This window comes from Cucumis melo, chromosome 12, assembly GCF_025177605.1.
Source record: "Cucumis melo cultivar AY chromosome 12, USDA_Cmelo_AY_1.0, whole genome shotgun sequence".
NCBI classification, from domain to species: domain Eukaryota; kingdom Viridiplantae; phylum Streptophyta; class Magnoliopsida; order Cucurbitales; family Cucurbitaceae; genus Cucumis; species Cucumis melo.
The window spans coordinates 20,369,523-20,389,391 of record NC_066868.1 but is presented as its reverse complement, the minus strand read 5'-3'; the positions used below and the strand labels follow the sequence as shown (position 1 = coordinate 20,389,391).

The 19,869-nt window shown below is 33.1% G+C and overlaps 1 protein-coding gene and 2 long non-coding RNA genes across 4 annotated transcripts; 2 read left to right on the top strand and 1 right to left on the bottom strand.

The window, feature by feature from the left end:
- The first annotated feature begins 3,503 nt into the window (after window positions 1-3,503).
- On the top strand, window positions 3,504-6,174 carry LOC103488665 (tetrahydroberberine oxidase-like). The gene is made up of 2 exons (XM_008447499.3): window positions 3,504-4,515; window positions 5,030-6,174. Exons 1-2 carry the CDS (start codon window positions 3,594-3,596, stop codon window positions 5,776-5,778), a joined length of 1,671 nt encoding a protein of 556 aa, XP_008445721.1. The 5' UTR covers window positions 3,504-3,593; the 3' UTR covers window positions 5,779-6,174.
- Window positions 6,175-7,012: 838 nt separating this feature from the next.
- Window positions 7,013-12,927, top strand: LOC103488669 (uncharacterized). The gene is made up of 4 exons (XR_537503.3): window positions 7,013-7,493; window positions 10,918-11,945; window positions 12,046-12,166; window positions 12,595-12,927. It is a non-coding gene; the product is annotated as an uncharacterized LOC103488669 (long non-coding RNA).
- On the bottom strand, window positions 8,086-10,456 carry LOC127144244 (uncharacterized). 2 transcript variants are annotated; one of them, XR_007815836.1, is made up of 5 exons: window positions 9,968-10,456; window positions 9,802-9,888; window positions 9,352-9,502; window positions 9,121-9,204; window positions 8,086-8,525 (listed from the first exon to the last, which is right to left on the bottom strand). It is a non-coding gene; the product is annotated as an uncharacterized LOC127144244 (long non-coding RNA). The 2 variants fall into 2 exon arrangements; XR_007815835.1 differs by having other exon boundaries at window positions 9,121-9,502.
- Window positions 12,928-19,869: the final 6,942 nt, after the last annotated feature.

The following is a 19,869-nucleotide window of genomic DNA, read 5'->3' as shown; positions in this document are numbered from 1 at the left end:
AGTGTATTGACAGTAACCTTTTACCAATGTCGTTCTGTTTGCGTGTCGGGAGTGCCTTTTGACAACGTGTCTCTCCCAATGCTCTTTCCAATGGCCATTTCTGTGTCGGCGTTGCCTTTTTCGACGTTGAACTAACGAATGCCGATGCAAACCCCTCCTTCTTGTAGTGTCGTTTTTATAGCAATCCTCTTGTTGGATATTTTACCTGTGACATTGATTCCTCATATAGATTCGCTCTTTTTTTTTCACCATTATTTCATTATGCACGAAAAATGTATCTATTTTAGAGAAACTTTTGGTTTTGAAAAATTGGCTCTTTGAGTTGACATGTTTTGTCTGGTTTGAAATTTGTTTCCTTTTTCTTTAGAAAAAAATATTTGTTTATTGAATACACAATTCCAACCAAATATATTCAATACCTAACATGCTATTATTATTCGGATTTTTCTGGTCATTATTTTGGTTAATTAAGTGATGGGTCTTTATATAATAAAACATTATTATATGTCAGAAGCAGACAAAGGAGCAATAATAATTGTAAATAAATATATCAATTATTATTAAAACCATATGAGTGGAGATTAAAATCTCATTTATAGTAGCTGACACATATGCTTGACAATGGATAATAATAAACAAAATCTCAATTCAATACTTATTTCATCCAAGACACAATTAGTCAATGGAGAATATGAATATTGAATCAAAATCTTCAATCTAGTTAAATAAATGAGTTTATTTATTTCATCAATCCATATCCCTTATAGGTAAATAGATGAATTTAATATTATGTATATCACATAAGCATTCATGGCAAAGAAATAATGTATTTGAGTTGTAAGCTAAATGGATTTTCTCATTAATGTGAATGAAAATGAGTAACATATGGGTATTACCTAAAAGTTTTAATAATTAGAGATTATTTATAATTATTATTACTATTATTATTATACCAGTAGAGTAAGTTTATATTTGAGAAATTATTGACAAACTGCTGGAAATATAACAAAATTTTGAAATTATGATATATTTTGTAAATGTAGTTTATATTTTAATTTGATGAGATAAAAAAATCATTTAAGATTAACATGTTCGAACTTTATGTGAAATTAAGTGATACAAAGTGAAATTTAATTGGTTGCTAGGAAGCGTGAAGCTTATTTTTATTTTTCAGAGTTGCTAAATTTAGTTTCTCTTTGTTTTCTTATTTGTTCTCTTAAGTTATTTTCTTTGTTGTTTCCTTCGTTCTCATGTAATCACTGGCAACACGAAATAATTTTCTTAACAAAAAGAAAAAAAAATCAACGGGTTACCTGATGTTTGGCTGCCACTAACACTAACTTATAGATTTAGTAAATCTAAATATATCAGTTTTATTAAATTTATGTTTGAAGCATAGGGTCGGTAGATGATGTTTCTCGAAAAATATAAAAAGTAACAACGAATGTGTTAAGCAAACTGGTCTCACGTAATTATTTATCTTAACAACTAGCTTAAGATTCTCTCATTAAAAATAGGATTCTGTTGAACTCATAAAGTGGATACAAGTGGTTAAGATTATTTACAAATTAGTTACTTCCTAAGGAAGTATCATCAAGTACAAATAGTAGAGTTTACTAAGCTTCCCGGTGTGGTTTTTGGTTGAACTCTGAAAACAAAGAAACTTGGATAAAGAAGCTCTACAAAGTCGATGTTGAAAACACCCTCAACCAGTGCAACCATTGAGGGGGAGCTTTATCTCGTTTATTATATAGTTATGATCATTATGATATTTCATAATTTAGTTCTGTCTTGAACAATCCAAAAAATAGCACAGAAGTAAAAAATCATAGTGTTGTTTCTCAAGTCATAACTATGCATTCAACTGTCGTTGTAGTTGTTTTATTAATACAAGTCTCTATCCCGGGCAAACTGCCCCCAGATGTAGATGCGTATTCATCGAACTGAGTTAACAAACCTCGTTGTATTGTATTGTCTGTCTATCTCCTTTGCACTCTACTCTTAACATAACTGAAACTACATCTGTTGCATATCTCGACAACCGTTCATATTTTAGAAGGTTAAAAAATAGTGGTGAAATGAAGTTCTTGAAAGCAATCCGCATAAAATACTTGTTATTTTTCATTATTGATTTAGGTTAGGTTTGGATCTCCAATATTTCAACTAAATTACTCAGATTTGAAGTTTTCTTTTAGTAGCCCCATATTTTGTATGATTTTGGTGGATAAGCATCAAATCTTAATAATTACTTTTTCAAAATTTTCATTATTAAATTGAAAAGAACATTTTAAACATTTGTTTGTCTTCATCCTTTCTTTTATCTTTTTCTCCATCCCTTCTCGATCCCTAACTCTCTCCCACTCCTCTGGCTCTCTCAATCTCCACTTATTTAATCATTTTTTAAAAAAAAAATGATGCAGATTGGATCACATTAGATAGATTCGAACATCTCCATTAGGTGGACACCCCTTTAATCGCATTCGTTATTCCCACTTCATTAATATATCAAAAAGAGTACAGGAAGCCGTAGCAATATAAAAATGGGCTAGAACTAAGCGCGGAACAAAAGAACCCAACATCTAATAAAAGCATGAATATTTAAAGCAATAGAACTATTTTAAATATGGTCCGAGAGAAACAATAAAATTTTTGGTACTTTTAGCTATCAAAAATCTATTTTAAATTTGTGGGAAGAGTGTAGAATTCTCGTAGGCAAGTGGTGCAGCAGAGATCCTCTTTTTAAAAGCTATTCGGCTGCAACAATTGCTTTAAATCTCAACGCTTTTTGTAATTAGCTCTCGGGCTTTTTTCTAGCCCTTTTTTAATAAATTTCCTGTGCTAGGCTCGGTCTTAGGCTTCTATCGGAAGTCCTAAGTCTCCGACTTATGTCGTTTCTCTTTAAAAAAAAAAAACAATATAACTAGCATTATAGTTTGCAAAGACCTTGGATCTAGTGGACCAATGGCTAGGGAGAACACGGATATGGTCCCAAATTTTGCCAACTAATTTTTCCTTGTCCAAGGAAGATTTTTTGATTTCTTTCCAACCAAATAGACCACAGCAAACACAAGTTTTTACTTCTTTCTAATCTACGTTTTACTTTTATTAAAAAATTCATCTTACAATTCTACACTTCAAATGCAAGTTTTTCTAACTCCAACATATAACATATTAACTTCTCGAAGCAAGTCTAGCTAAAGAAAATAAATAACTCAAGTAGTGGAAATATAGTTGTCCATTGTGACAACCTCTTCTTTATTTTATGTTTTTTTAATTCACTGTTGTTGAGTTTCTACATGTAGAAAAATGATGGAAGAATATATATATAGAAAAATATTTAAAGGTTGGATGGACTACATCAATCTTTAATTCAGATAAATACCTAATTAAAATTTTCCACATGCAAACGATATATTTAAAAATAGAATTAAATTTTTAAATTTTCACTTGCTTAAATCATGACTTTTCATGTTAGTGATGAAATTTTCATGCAAACAACTTTCTTTTTAGCTAAAGATACGATAGGATGGGATAACACAATAGTTACGTTGAAACATTTCAGTTTATTTGACACATCATATATAGCACTATGAATGGAGAAGGTTTCAATCACAAAGTTTTCCAACCTAACCATGATGCTTTCTCCGTTAGTCCCTCTTTCCCTCGTCTTCATTGTTGTATGTTCATCATCTTCTTTATGGGCAGCAACTTCTTCTTCTATAAAACATGAGGAATTTCTTCAATGTCTTCTTCATCATTCTCCTGATACTTCCTCCATTAACAAACTGGTTCACACTCCCATCAACTCCTCCTTTTCCACTCTCTTCAATTTCCCCACTCGAAACTCCAGATTCTCAACTCCCAACACCCCAAAACCACTCCTCATCATAACCCCATCAAATATTTCCCACATTCAAGCAGCCGTCATTTGCTCCAAATCTCACGGCCTTCAAATCCGAATCCGAAGCGGCGGTCACGACTTTGAGGGCCTTTCTTACGTAGCCTACCACAGATTCATCGTAGTCGATCTTATTAATCTAAGGTCGGTCACAGTTGATGTGGAACAAAGTACTGCATGGGTACAGTCCGGTGCAACTCTAGGTGAACTTTACTACAAAATTGGGAAGAAAAGTCGAACCTTGGGCTTCCCGGCGGGTATTTGTCCAACTGTTGGTGTTGGTGGGCACTTTAGTGGTGGTGGATATGGGTCTTTGTTAAGGAAATATGGTGTTGCAGCCGATAATGTAATAGACGCTTATTTGGTTGATGCAAATGGGGAGTTTCATGATAGAGAGTCGATGGGGGAGGATTTGTTTTGGGCCATTAGAGGCGGCGGCGGAGGAAGCTTTGGAGTTGTGGTGGCGTGGAAGGTCAAGCTGGTTCCGGTTCCAGCGTCCGTAACGATTTGCTCCGCCAAGAGAAGTGTGGAGGAAGAAGCAATTAAGCTAATAGATCGGTGGCAATATGTGGCAAACAAATTGGAAGAAGACCTATTTCTTGCCATCTTATGGAATGGTATTTTCACTTGACACTTTTTTTTTTTTTTTTTAATTTCTAATGAAAAGGAAACAAACCAAATGGTTTAAAAATTATAATGAAACACAGGCTGTTTTTAATTAGATTTAAAATGTTTTAACATTTTTATATCAATAAAATCTAAATTCTAAAAAAAGTATTTGAAAAAGATATTATATATTTATATTACTATATACATATGCATACTTACATATTTAGTTAGGCAAATAATGAGCGCATTAGATTGGGAGACCAAAATATGACCATTCAAACTTTGAGTTCTGATTGACATAGATTGAGCATAATTTGACTTAGGCCATACTTTTAGGTAAGTAGTAATTGATACTCTTGTTGTTGAGAGTACATATTTGGCATGGCTTTGTTGGAAACTACTTTTATTGGTGTTATCAGTTGAGGTGTGTTTGAGCATTATTTGTTATTGAGTTATTTTGGTGGTTTATTGACACACATTGATTTAAACTCAAATATATATATCGTTGTTGATGATGCATAGGTGGGAAAGTTTCAGCCCAAGGAGGAGGAAAAATTAATCCAATAGCTTTATTCTTCCCTTTGTTTCTTGGAAATGTAAATGAACTGATGGCAATCCTAAACAAAACATTTCCTGAATTGGGTTTCACAAAAGAAGAATGCAAAGAAAAAAGTTGGATTGAATCAGCTGCTTCTGCGGCCAATAGGTTTCAAATTGAAGATCAACCCTTGGAAGCTTTGCTTAATAGAACACCTATAAACCATGGAAGCAGCTTCAAACTCAAATCTGACTATGTTAAGGAGCCCATGACTAAAACTGCAATTGAGGGCATATGGAAAAGATTAGAATCTCAAGATATAGAGGGAGTAACCCTTGCACTTATTCCATATGGAGGGAGGATGAGTCGAATTTCCGAGTCAAATATTCCTTTCTCACATAGAGCTGGAATTCTATACCAAATTGGATACATTCTAGGGTGGGATGAAAAAGGTGTGGAAGCAGAGGAACGACACTTAAATTGGATAAGGGAGATTTATAGTTACATGACTCCTTTTGTTTCAAAATCTCCGAGAACTGCATATGTCAACTATAGAGACCTTGATATTGGATCAAACAATAAGTATGGAAAGATAAATTACAAGCAAGCCTGTGTTTTTGGTTCAAAATATTTTGGTAATAATTTTAATAGATTGGTAAAAGTGAAGACTAAGGTGGATCCTTACAATTTCTTCTGGCATGAACAAAGCATACCACTCTCTTCCAACCTTTAATATGGTTTGAACAATTTGGTATTTGGTTTCATGTTTACTCCTACACATATGCCCAACCTATTATGGTGACGAAATAAGGGATTTGTTTGGATTGCGTTTAACCATATATATAGTGACAAGATAAGGGATTTGTTTGGATTGCTTTTAACCATAGATATGGTGACAAGATAAAAGGATATGCATTAGATGCGAATGTGTTGCATTCACAATTAAATAATGGTAATTAATTCTTAGTTTGTCTCTTGTCGTTATATTATATCTAGCAGTATATTGTTTATGTTTATTTCTCCAGTTCATCAATCCTTTTGTCTTTGTAGTACTTTTAAGGTAATTTTTCAATCTTACCGTAGTGCGGTTAAAAACTTATACAATAAACTTTCAGATGGTGATTAAACCGATAAGTTGATTATTTATAAATTAGATTAATTATTTGTAGTTAGTGGTTAGAATAGGTTGTGGCACTGCCACAAAATTAAGTTTACATAATTCTAAAAAAAATGTCGTCATCAATTTTCGTAACTCTTCTTTTTTGTGATTTAATCCACCACAAGGTAAGTAAGTAGATGGCTCATGAAAAATATGTCACAATTGATTGTTTCATGACACTTCAATACAATAAAAACAATAAACATTTATTGATAATTAATATTTATCATAGTCTTGTTTTATATGACAAATTTACATTGTCAAGAAATGTCACAAAAATTGATTCTTTCCATCAATTAAACATATACCTTTACATTGAGAATTTGTAACAAAAATATTTAATAATTGGGACATTTACAATGTCAATAATCTATTTTTAGTGATGGATATCTATTTGTCAAATGTCAAAAACCTGTTTTTCATTGAGGATATCTATTTGTTTCATACATGTTATTACGTCTATGCTTTCTTCAATTTCAACACCAAGCATATACACAACATAAATATAAACTTTCATATATAACAATAGAGTTTCTAATATTTATATACTACAAGAAAAACCATCTATTATGACAGTTGGTTTCTTCCGAAATTGAAAGGAAGGAAGAAATAACTATCATCAAATGTCAAAAAGCGCGTTTTTGGTCGAAAAATACGAAATTTTTCGAATTTGAAGAATTTATGACAGTTTCAAGTGTCATGAATCAATGACAATTTTTAAATATCATTAAATATAAATAATCAAATTATAAGTATTTATTTTAATTTACATAAAAAAAAAGAAAAAGAAGAGAGAGAGAATTGGAATTTCTTTTTTGTTAAAGTATTCCCTCTTATTCTCTCGTTGACTGCTCCATCACCACATACTTCGTCTTATTCTTCTTCTGCTATGGCACAACAACATCATTGCAGCATCCCAAATTTCGTGCTGCAGCTTCCTCTTCTCCCTTTGAACCTCTCTCCCTTGTCTATTCAAGCTCTCCCTCGTCGGTTTTCCTCTCAAAAAATCGTCAGCAACAATGGAGGGACTGATGTTTTCGTTGGTTTCATTACTTTTTTCTCTCTCTTTTTAGTTTTTATATGTGGAAAGGAGAAGACAACACCCTTTTCTTTCTTTCTCTCTCTATCTCTCTCTAAAAGACCCACTTACACAGTCCATTCTCTTCACCTATCCACTCATTTTCTTCACCCATCTACCCATCACTCGATATTCACAACTGCAGCCCCACCCTTCGAACATCATACGCCGGCCTACCTCCAGAGGTGTTCTTTTCTGCGTGCAACCCTGGGTAAGCCGCCCCCCACCCCTACGATTTTCTTTTTGCAGTCATAGTTTTGGTGTTCCTCCAAATGCCTTCAATTTTGGTGTCTTGATGCAGGGATTGTAAAATACAAAAAAAAAAAAAATGTAGATGATGCTGTAGAATTTTGCAATAAGATGTTAGAATCTGGGCATTTACCAAATCTTATCACTTTTGTTGGCCTAATTGATTTGTAATGCAGTGAGAAGGGTGTGGAAAAGGTTTAATGATTCTATTACATTGGTTATGATTGTGAAATTGAACTGTGAGTACTTCTATTGGCGATTTATTAAAATGTTTTGTGCTACTCCAAGCGTGAACACTACAAGAAATCTGGCCTTTAATGTCGGTTTAAAACCGACATTAAAGGTCTTTAATGTCACTTGGCGACCGACATCTATACAAGCGTTATTAAAGGACTTTAGTGTCGGTTGGGCTTCAATGTCGGTTATAAACCGACATTAAAGGCCTTCAATGTCGGTTATAAACCGACATCTTTGAAGGTGTTATTGAAGGCCTTTAATGTCGGTTCATCTTTAATGTCGGTGGATAACCGACATTAAATGTCTTTAATGCCACTTATGATACATCTTTAATGTCGTTTTTCCACCGACATTAAAGATGTCTTTAATTTTTTTTTAACCGACATTAAAGTTGTCTTTAATGTCGTTTTTTCAAATTTATTTTTATTAAATCCTTGCATTATTGTCCATTTTGTATGACACCAAATAGTTAAAAATGAAATCTTTTACTTGTACATATACAAAATGAAATCGTAATAATGTGTACATTTATATACAACTTGAATCCAAACACATAAATTATGCTGATCATTCTTTGGAAAGAAAGAAAGAAAAAGAATATATTGAGAGAGCAATAACTAAAACTGCAACTAATAGCAAACTAGAACGCTTCACAAATGACCAACTTCAAGACCTTGTCACAAAGATGAGGGTCTGGCTAATTGTACTCACTTGCAACCATTTCTTCTATTGCAGTCATTTGTTTAGTGATAATTCCCTGTAAAAGACATCAAGATGGTAGAATTGATAAGTAACAATGTTATGACCTAGTTGCTAGTAGAAATATCAAAATGACTAACTTTATGAACTTTGTTACTAGTTTCGTGTTTGGTGACATTTATAAAAAATAAGGTTATTCAATTAATGAATATAGTTAAGTTAAATTTGAGGGAGTTTTGTTGTTTGTTGTTAAGTGGAGTAACAATCTCAATCATTGAATTCAAAGAATCTACAACACTATTACGTTCCACCTAGCCAAATAGACAAAAGCACCTGGCCACTGCCCACCTTCCCATCATCATGGCCTTATACATAAATGTAATTATTTTGATTTAGATAGTGAATTTTTTCAAAAAAAAAAAGAAAAAAGAAAAAGAAAACCACTAAAAACAACATTCACTTCCTTTGAATTTTTTTATAGAAATCAAACACCGGAACACAATTTTATTTATAGAACGCTAACATGCATCATTAGTGATCTTTTATTGTATCCCTCACCCAAGTCCTTGGAAGATCAAAGTGAAATATGATTTCTGAGTAAGAAGTCTTCTCATCACCTTACAGAGATTGAAGTATTCATTAAGAAAGCTAACCTGAAGAAATCTCCTTTTGTCATAAGCTTCATCGTCAAAATGATAATGCTCATCCTTTTGCCTAACTTTCTTGCTACAGAATATCTTTACATAGTGGTCAGTGAAATTATCTCTCAACATATTAACAAGATAACAATCACACAAGTATTCCTTTTTCCTTTAGGATCCGGTTTATAACGACAATATCAGAGGAACAATTAAGGAATAGTTAAGGATTTGTGAAGACCGTACCTTGAATGAAACATCATACGTAAACACAATCTCCTTATTAGTGTCAACTTCTTGAGGAACAGTGTTGCCTTGGATTAAATTTTTGATGTCCTTATTACATGTAAGTAGCTGGGGGTTCTTCTCGTTCCACTCCTTGTATTCATGATTAATACTGTTACAAACAATGAGGGAGAGAAATTACGTTACTATACTGATCATATATACATATATTATTAACTATGAATAGGCACACTTGAATCAAATAGCACTCAAAGGGAATAAGAGAACGAGAGAACCAAATATGTATCCCTTGCATAAAATACATAAGTCATTAAATGGGGTCAAATATTGAAGGTGACAGACAAATTATGGTGGTCGGGGTGGGGGGTGGGGGGCTCACACCATGTTAATTAAAAGTCCGTTTCTCGATCGAAAGAACGAATGATTATATGGCGGCCGGCTTAGGCTTACCCATATACCGTTGGCTTCTTTGGCTAGTTGAAGCAGCTCAACGTTTCCTTCGGTGATGAAATAGTCGTTGGATACAAGCTCTACACCCTGAGGCGATCAGAAGTGTCAGAAAATTGGAGGTTACGAAATCGGGAAAAAATAAATCATAATGAAAATAGCATGTAACCTGTTGCCTAGCGAATTTCTCAGCGCCAGAGAAGGCGAGATAGGAATGGGGAGATTTATCCATGACAAGACGGGCGAGAGAGATGGGGTTTTTTACGGTGACGAGTCCGGACACTGCTCCGCATCTCCGTTTAGGGCCATCCATGATGCTGGTTTCCATTTCTACGGTTCCGTCCTCGGTGAGGGCAGATCCACGGCCAGAGTTGAACAACGGAGGAAGCTGCCTACGATGATAGCACGGCGGCGAGTTCACGTGCGTTGGCGACTGATCAGAGAAGAGAGGGGAGAAAGTGATGAGATTGAGAAAGGAAGAAAGGGAAGAAATATTGAGAGAAAACCTTTCTTTCGTAGGGTTTGGTTGTAGAGAAGAAAGGAGAAAAGAGTAAAGTGTAAGGTTTGGTAGAGAAGAAAGGAGAAAAGAGTAAAGTAAGAGAGAGAAAAATTCAACTTTTTACAAAATTAAAAAAATAAAAAATAAAATAAAAAAGACCTTTAATGTCGGTTCTAAAAAACATGATGTTTAATGTCGGTTTTAAACCGACATTAAAGATAAAGCTTTAATGTCGGTTTAAAACCGACATTAAACATCCACCTTTTGAAAACCGACATGAAAGCTTATTTTTCATTTTTTCCACCCAACATTAAAGACCAAATTTCTTCTAGTGGAAGCCTTCACTGCTTGTTTGGTATGTTAAAAGAGCTATGTATTAAAAAAATCTATGTATCGACATTTTTCTTTGTATCGAGATCCCTTTGTCCCTTCCCCATCCCTTTGTATCAGCATTTTTCTTCTACTAAAACTTGATTGTTCCAATAAGAAATTAAAAATAGAAGATTACGTTTGTTACTATTGTTACTCAGATTTCAGAATCTGCTCCTTTGGTTTATTAGTCAGAAAAGGAAGTTGATCATTACAATTTAATGGCTTAGTGAAACTGCTTCTGGTTTCAGGATTCGAGGAACTGTGCGTGCATCACATCCTTTAGTACTCACAGCTCTATGGAGTTTAAATTATGAGCTTCTATCAGAGGCATCTGTAAACGATATTACTTTTGAACATGCCCCAAGCTTTTAGTTGCTCGTTGTAGTAAACTTAAAGCTACATTACAACATCTAAATCTGTGTTTCTATTTCCTGAACTAATTCTGTTGAGAAAATCAAGTAGCCGATTATAATGTTTGCACTCGTATACCCCTTCCATCACATTTTTTGATTGAGATATGCGTGTGATCTTATAAAAGATAAATAATTAGCAAGCTTGTGTATTAGGAATGCTTTTCAAGACTTTTGCATGTATTATTACTAATTTCTCTTTGGTTATTTAAAAATTATTACAAATTTCTTTTAGAATATGAAATCTCTTATATTAAAATTTTTCAGGATTTTTCATTATTTATCTGATGCTTCTTTTCTCCAGTAAATCTTCCCCTTCTAAATGCTGAACAATCTCAACATTTTATATTTTCGAGTCCATTAATGAATCTATTATTCTGTTGGTTTGGTCATGCTTTTTGGCACATTATTCTTTATTTTTTGAAATCCATGTTGGATTGTATTGTAACTTTTTTGGTGTTCGTTTTTCTTGGATGGAGAATTTCTTTTTCCTTTTATCTTTTCCTTCTTGCTGCAATGATAAGTGAAGCGTCATTTTTCAAGAACCAGTCTACTGGCCAGTATTAATGTTGTTGGTTGTTTGGCAACTAAGAGAAGAAGACTATAACCAGAAGTTATTGATGTTTTCCATTGGCAGAAGGAGGATCTTGATCATCTTTTGTGGGTTGGCACTTGGTAGTTTGTTTATTCCTCGTGGCGTCAGCTTTTGAGGGTTTGGGGTTTGAAAATTCAATGAAACAGTAATGCCCGTGGGTTTTAATTTAGTTTGTTTTTAATTTCTGCATTCAGGATGAAGAAGATGTGAAGACCACTTGCTCGGTTATTTGATGACATGGGAGATTCATATGCTGAATTGATTGCTATTGGTAATAGATTTTGTTACGTAGTTGAGGTACATTGTTGTCTTCATCATATTGTTTTCTTAATTTGTTTTTTCCTCTCGTTGTCTTTTGGTATACTTTCTAGGTTCTGATGAATCGATGTTGATAGTCCATGCTCTACTTGAAGTTACTTCACACCCTAAATATGATATTGCATCCACGACCTTTAATTTTTGGCACAACCTGCAATTGAACTTGACAAAAAGGTTATTTATTCTGAGCCCTTTAGTGTCAACTATGATTCTTTTAGACCACAAATGTATCAATCGTATTTTGTTAAAAGCTAATTTATTATATGCTGGCATCTTAATTTTTCTAGTGCTGTATGTAGATTATGCCATATGTTCATATGATTACACTACCTCATAAGTTCAACTTTCTCTATTTACAAACATGAAGTTGATGAAGCACTTGGGATGCCAGTTTCTGATGGTGTACTTTTTCCTCGTGATTCCTTAATAGGATTTTTTTTTTTTTTTTGTCAAGAAGGATAAATGATTTTATTATTATTCTTAAAAAAAAAAACTATGGTGATTGCCCTTAATAGAATATATTCTTCTTTGATTGTTAAAACTTTAGATTTCTTTGTTGTAAATTTTTGTTATTAGTTGGCATTCCTGGTATTTATACTTAGGTGTTGGAGGTGGTGGCACTGATGGAGGTGAGGAGTTTCAACATTATTTTGATTTTATAACTTGTTTGGGGGCAACAAACTATGTATTCTAGTGTGGCTGTAAAGGTTATCAGACTCTACTGAACATTGACATGAGGAGAGAGCTTGATCATATGGTGAGTTATTATAAAATCTTCAGCTAGTGAGAAAAGGTATATGGAAATAGTTTTCTTGTGTTTTGTTATTAGATTAACCATTATTTATTGTTTCTTCCATTCGGAAAAGAACTATAAAGATTGTTAAGAGGTTAGGAAGGACATATAAGAATCGACAATGACTTTATCTTTTTGAGCAGGTGAGAACCGTAGTGATTTGTTGAAATGGCTACATTGTTTATTTCTCTATGTAATTATGCTTAATTGCGGCTAAGGATTGTTTACTTATGGTGTATAGCTAGATGTTGCTATATCACATTGAAGATTGTTTCGTAAATGTTGTTTAATTACTTTTTGTTTTTTTCTTTTCATTCTTTGTTATCAAACTCGTGGTAGTGTTCCAAATATTAGTATTGGGGTTCCAAGCAAGAGCAGAGTATATTAGTATTGGGGTTCCATACTTTATGTCCGAGTTGTGGTTTGACTGGTAGCTGATTTATTTGTGTTTTGTAGAATATTAATAAAGTTGATCATAAAGGAGAGGTATGCCTTTTCTTTCTTTTCTATATTGTAGAATATTAACATGCATTCCTTGGATTTGGCTTCAGGATGCTCTTATTTCTTAGTAAGCTTGGAACGTAAACATATTTTTCTTACTAGCTTCCGATAACAGTGGTTGCACTTTCAATTTCTAACTACATGTTGAACCATCATCAAATGTAAAGGTTTAAGTTATTAAGGTCATTTAATATTTTCAATATGTATCAGGATATATTTGGTAGAAACTTATATTGCAGTCCTACTACTTAAAGTTGTTATTTTTATGGTTATTTTTGTTGCAAATATAGGAACTGCATACTCATTCTTGTCATCCTCGTTATTGGTTTATGATTAATTAGGACTCACTACAAGAAATAACATATTCGATAGCTAACAAAAAACGCTATAATAGACTTTTTATAGTCTTTTTCGAAAGTCCCAACAACCCATGTTATTAAAAGTCTGGGGATTTTTATAGCGTTTTTCCAAAGCTATAATGAGTTCTATCGTGGAGTTTGAAGATATAGCTTATATACGTTGCAATAAAAACATTTGACAACGTTTTTCGTTAGAGCTATAATAAGTTTATATAGCTTAAATAATGTGCTATCTTTGAGATATAATAGCCCTTTTTCAACGCTATAGTATAGTATTTATAACTATAATTTTCGACTATAATAGCATTTTTTCGATGCTATAGTATAGCACTTATAACTATAATTTGTAGCTATAATAGCCTTTTTTCGATTCTATAGTATAGTATTTAGAGCTATAATTTTCAGGTATAATATAGTATTTGTAGCTATAACATTAAGTTATAATATAGTATTTCCAGCTGTAATAAAGCTATAATAATGCTATTTAATCATTTTCAATTATTATAATAACTTTTTTATATCATTTCGTTTCTGGCTATATAAATCATTTTATAGCTTTAACTTATAGCTATGACATATAATATTTATAGCTACAATTTATGGCGATTAATATAGTATTTATAGCTATAATTTCCAACTATAATATAATATTTAAAGCTATAACATAGAAGTCATTCTAAATGTACCAACCACACATATTAACAATCAAAATACATATATTAGTAAATAATGTATCAACCACACAAATTAAACCTCAAAATACAAAGTTCATCATAAGTGTACAAACAAAGTTCGTCATAAGTGTACAATCTTACTTTTGTATAAATTCTTGTTTGATTAGTCTGATCACCCATGGTTGTATGAATTTTGTTCAATTTTTAATGGTTTTATATAAACATGATTTTTCATGCAAGATTGATTGAGAATTGTTGAATTGATCTCAAGCATGTCTTTTCCTTTTGATATTTTCTTGAATTCTTTCGATTAGAATTCAATTAATTAATCGTTCGTGAGATAAAGACTTTTTCTTGGTTTTGACTGTCACAACATTGAAACCTAGAATGTTAATGCAAACTCTAAAAATGCATGAAAGCCTCTAAGATGAAAGTGTTTTCTTTGAGTTTAGTCTGAATCCATATTAGCCATAAGGACAAAAATCAAAGACTTCCATCGTAAGTTAATCTATTAAACCTAAAAAAACATAGGCTCTGATACCAACTGTAACGATCAAACTCTTTATACTGAGCTGAAGTCATTACTATTAGAAGAAATAAAGACATTCTTAGCAAAATAGAAGATAACACAAAACCTTCATTGAAAACCTCAAATACTCATTATAAATCATAAATAAAAAGTATGAAGAAATAAAATCTAGAAAAATAAAATCCTAGTTTGGCCCTATCAAATTTAAAGAAAAATAATCATAGAAACAACTCATGAGTTTGATAAATGTAATAATACAAAAATACTAAAAATCAAAACTGCAAAACAAAAGCTGAAGAAACAAAAAGTTTTCCTATGGCAAGTCACAGTCACTTCTTTTCATTTGCCTACTTCTCTCTACCTTTACCTCTTAACTCTGCCTAAAAAATTAAACATAGAAAGAGTTAGTATAAACATATACTCAGTAAGGGACCTACTACTAGTCCTGCTAAGTGTCTGTTAACTTCCCATTAGGGTCCTGTAAAGAAGTACCCCTAAACTGGTGCGCTCCTGAACAGACGTAATTTAATGATCCCGTAGGAACACATCTGGTCTTCGGTGAACCCAAAGGAACACCTAGGACAAAATTGGTTATCAGTGAACCCGAATGAACACCTAAGACAAACTGGTCTATAGTGAATTTGAAGGAACACTTAAGACAATTGGGCTGTAAGAGACCCCGTCGGACCACTCATAAATATAACATATCATGACAAATTGGTGGTCTCATCGAACCACACATTTATAAAAAGGTGGTGATCCCGAGGGACACCCATATGGATACGACCCTAATAGATAAAATTCACAAAACACTCATCCATAGCATGTAGCACATCGTAAACATCATAAACATGCATGAATATTAATCATAACGTCCTTAATCATATGATTAATATATTATGCATCATCATCATTAACATAATATCAGTCATAAATATAAATCATCAACATAAGTCATCAATACATTATGCATCTTAGCTAAATCAATGCATAATGGAAAAATTACATGCAAACTCCTAACCTCAGTTCGAAGATCTAGTAGAAGAATCTCTTACCTCAATATTAGCAAACAGATAATAATTCTTTGGTTGACAGTAAATCTGCAATTTATTCAGTCCTAAACATAGAAAAAAAGTGAATTAATAATTTTGTTAACCAACATCCTCCAAATGTTTAATTAGGGTTTCCAAACTTATCAACAAATGAGGTTGAAACCAATTCAACCTTGAATGAAGACAATTTGTAACAACCCAACTTTTCAGCCTAAGCTGAGGTCATTACTTAATGCTAAGACACGACATCCAACATAAAAACTCAATAAAGACCCTGTTCAAAATTCATTAAAACTTCATGATATATAAAATCGTCTTCGCGCCCTATTTCAAATCAATTTCAAAAGTTTCAAAACATAGTCTATGAAATTTCAAACAAAACAAACAAACAGATGTTCGAACAAAAACTTAAATTAAAATCCTCAAAACGAAAACAGCAAAGACATTGAGCGGAAGCATTAAAACTAGACATTCTCAAATGGCCTTCACGTATCCTTCTTACCCCTCGTCGGTCTGCCTCGTACATTACCTTTACCTGAAAAAGTTAAACATGAAAGGGTGATAAAATATACTCAGTAAGAGACCCACTACTGGTCCTGTTAGGGTAATAACAATTAGCTTCCTATTAAGGGGTACCCTGTAGATAATAGTTTAGTGGTTCCGTAGGACACACATATCAGTCTAGTGATCCTGGAGGATACATAACATGTGGTGATCCCATAGGACACTGTGCCTGCAAGGTACGCTACCCCATAGATAAAGTTAACGGTCACCCTTCAGTTCATCCTAAACAGTCTCCAATAGTCACATAACAATATAGCTCAAACTAACAGTTAAGTCTCTAGGTATAATTAGTCAGACAGTCTAGGTTTAGTCAACAAATCAACTCATCACTATGTAGTTACACCTGACAATCACATCGTCTCAGCCCAAACAATAACACAAACTACAAGTGATCTATATTATGCATAACGTCTAAATTCAGTCTGCAGCACAGTCCATCAGTAAAATATACAACCTATACATGACGGTCCCGAACCTTTAATCCATCAACAACACATCTCAACAATATGCATAGACTACACAGAACATTTGGATATCACTATTCCATCAACAACACAACCCAACAATATATCTAAGTTATATATAACAGTCAAATCCTCATCATCTATATTCAGTCAACAACACGACCCATCAATGTATTCAAACTACACTTAATAGCCATGCCGCCTCAAACCAGTCAAGAGTATATCATTACTACCTTCTATATGAGCACATAACCGTCAATCTAATACAGCCTCTAAAACATACTTTCGTATCTTTTACTACGTATAAATCTCAAATTTGAGTCTAGTAGTAGGAACCCTTACCTAAAATTTAGCTACGTTCCTTAATCAAATTGAAGTCCAAAGAATCCACCTAAATGTAAATATAATGGTTCAAATACTACAATAAGTAAAGTCACTTAACCAAAACACAGAACTTTAAGCTCTACTACTTACCCAAACAAGAGGAGAATCAAACTCCAATCAAATCCGCTATAAAATCTGAGAATTCAAGCATCACCTCTCTAGAACAACTTTAAGGATCAACAAAAAACCAACCAATTAATTCAACACTTACAACTCGAAAAGATACGAAGCATAACAATCAAAATAATTCACGATTGGTCTTTACCACAAGACTTACAATGAGTAGAAACTACGCACGAACTAAATCTAACGACGAGTAAGGCAGTGAGTTCTGAAATTCGACGGGCAACGACAAACTGGACGCGCGGACGGGGATAATGACCAATGGCTGCTTGCACGGACGAAGAGACGGAGACCGTTAGTAGCTTTTGCGGACGAAGAGACGACGACTAGTCATAGCTACAGCGGTAAAATTGAGTGGAAGTAGAAAATGAGGCTAAGGCAGCGAAGCGAGCTTCACGCAGACGAGAACGGGATAATGACGACTGAGCTTGGGCAAAAACGACCGGATGAGGAGGGGGAACCTTGACGACAGCGACAACTTCGAAAGGAGGAGATTGGAAACGGGGTGGGGGCACTTCCTGTTTGACGGGGAGGAGAAGAAGAAGATGAAAGTCGGGGGGGGGGGGGGGGGGAAGCTGCAACTGAAGTAAAGAAGAAAAAGAAGAAAATTTTAGGTTTTTTTTAATAAAAATAAAAATAAAATAATGATGATAATAAGAATAATAATTTATTATTATTATTGTTGTTGTTATTATATTATATTATTTCATTAGTATTTTATATTATCACCCAAAATATTTTCCATTCCCTTTTCTTTTCCTTTTTCTCACCAAACGCAAATAATATAACACCCACCAAAATAAAATATTCAAAATTTAGGATAAAAGTATTAAGAAATTACCTTAAAATTTTGGGGTATTACACAATTTCTAAAGATTAATCCTTCCAATTAAAATTTCTCAAACGAACCTTCATGCAAAAATAATCCAACTTTAACATAATTCAACTTAATCCAAAAATTAATTTATTTATAGCAAAAAAAATTAATATTTGATGGGCATACCTAAAACCCCATAAAAGTGGCTCAACTTGGGTCACTAGTAGCTTGGCTAAACAAAAGGAAGGGGGCAATCGACTCGGCTTAGACGTTTGGGGGAGAGGCTCGGATGCGGCTCGCAACGGTGATGGAAAATGGAACTTGATGAAGACATCATCAGTGGCGGATGAAGAGTGACGCAACCGATGGCGTGCAACGATGGAGGAAAACATCACGGCCAACTTCGAAGTTGACTTGCTCCGGCTCGGACACGTGACATGAAGAGAAACTGAGTTTGTGACTAGTTTCAATGGCATAGCACGACGGACGACTGGACGATGCTGCTTGATGGCGGAAGGTAGACAGCAAGTTAGTCGGTGACGAACGAAGCTAGTGACGGCGACACTAGGATTTTTCCGTGGAGAAGAAGAAGATGAATAGGTTGAAATGATGAATAGTGAATCTCATGCATACCAAGGTCTATTTAAAAAGAAAATAATAACAATATTATTATTATTATTTTATTTCCCTTTTCCTTTCCCAAAAATAACCTTCTCTCCCCCATTTAATTACTATCAAATCAAACTATCTTCCCAAAAATTAATATATAAAACTCTTAATAATTATATTATTTATAATATAATTATTTTACTCTTCCTTTAAAATTAACTATATATATCTATATACATATTAATAAAAATTCTTAAATCTCACCTAAATAACCCATAAACAAAACTTTAATAACATAAATTTTCAAATCTTCAAACTAATTAATTAAATATTCTCTCAATAAATATTTAACAAATTCTAATTTTCACAAAATCAACCAATTCTCACCGGTTAACTCAAATTAATACCCTAATTTCAACATAATTAAATTACCTTAATATAATAAAAATAAAAATAAATTTATTTTTGGGACGGTACAGTTTGAATCTTGGAATTAATGTATAGATCTCTTCAACCACACACATTTACTCAATTTCTCATTTTCATCCCTTCGTGTAGTTACTGATTATTGGTACTTTGTTTTCTTATTCTCGATCTTAACTTTACTATGATTTTTTATTGCGGTTTTCCCTTTCATTTTCTCTCTAAAAAGTTATAGAAAATTGAAACATTTCTTCCTATATTTAAAATTTTCAAACTAAAAACATATCGATGCGAAGTTACTAAAGCACAAGCCAAACTTTATAACGAAAGAGAAACTTTTCTCCCACTCTCTCTGCTTTTCTCGCACAAAAGTTGAAAAGAACATTGCAAAACTGCTATAACTTCTTTATTTTCTATCCCCAAGAAGACATATACTCTCTCTCTAGTTTCTTTGTCAAGAAAGATGGTCGAATGAGAAATTAACGTATGATTTTATATAAATATTAATGGAGAGATGGAGAAATAATAACATTTTTTTTTTAAAACTAGATACCACCATGAGCAATTTGTTAATAAATTAATAAA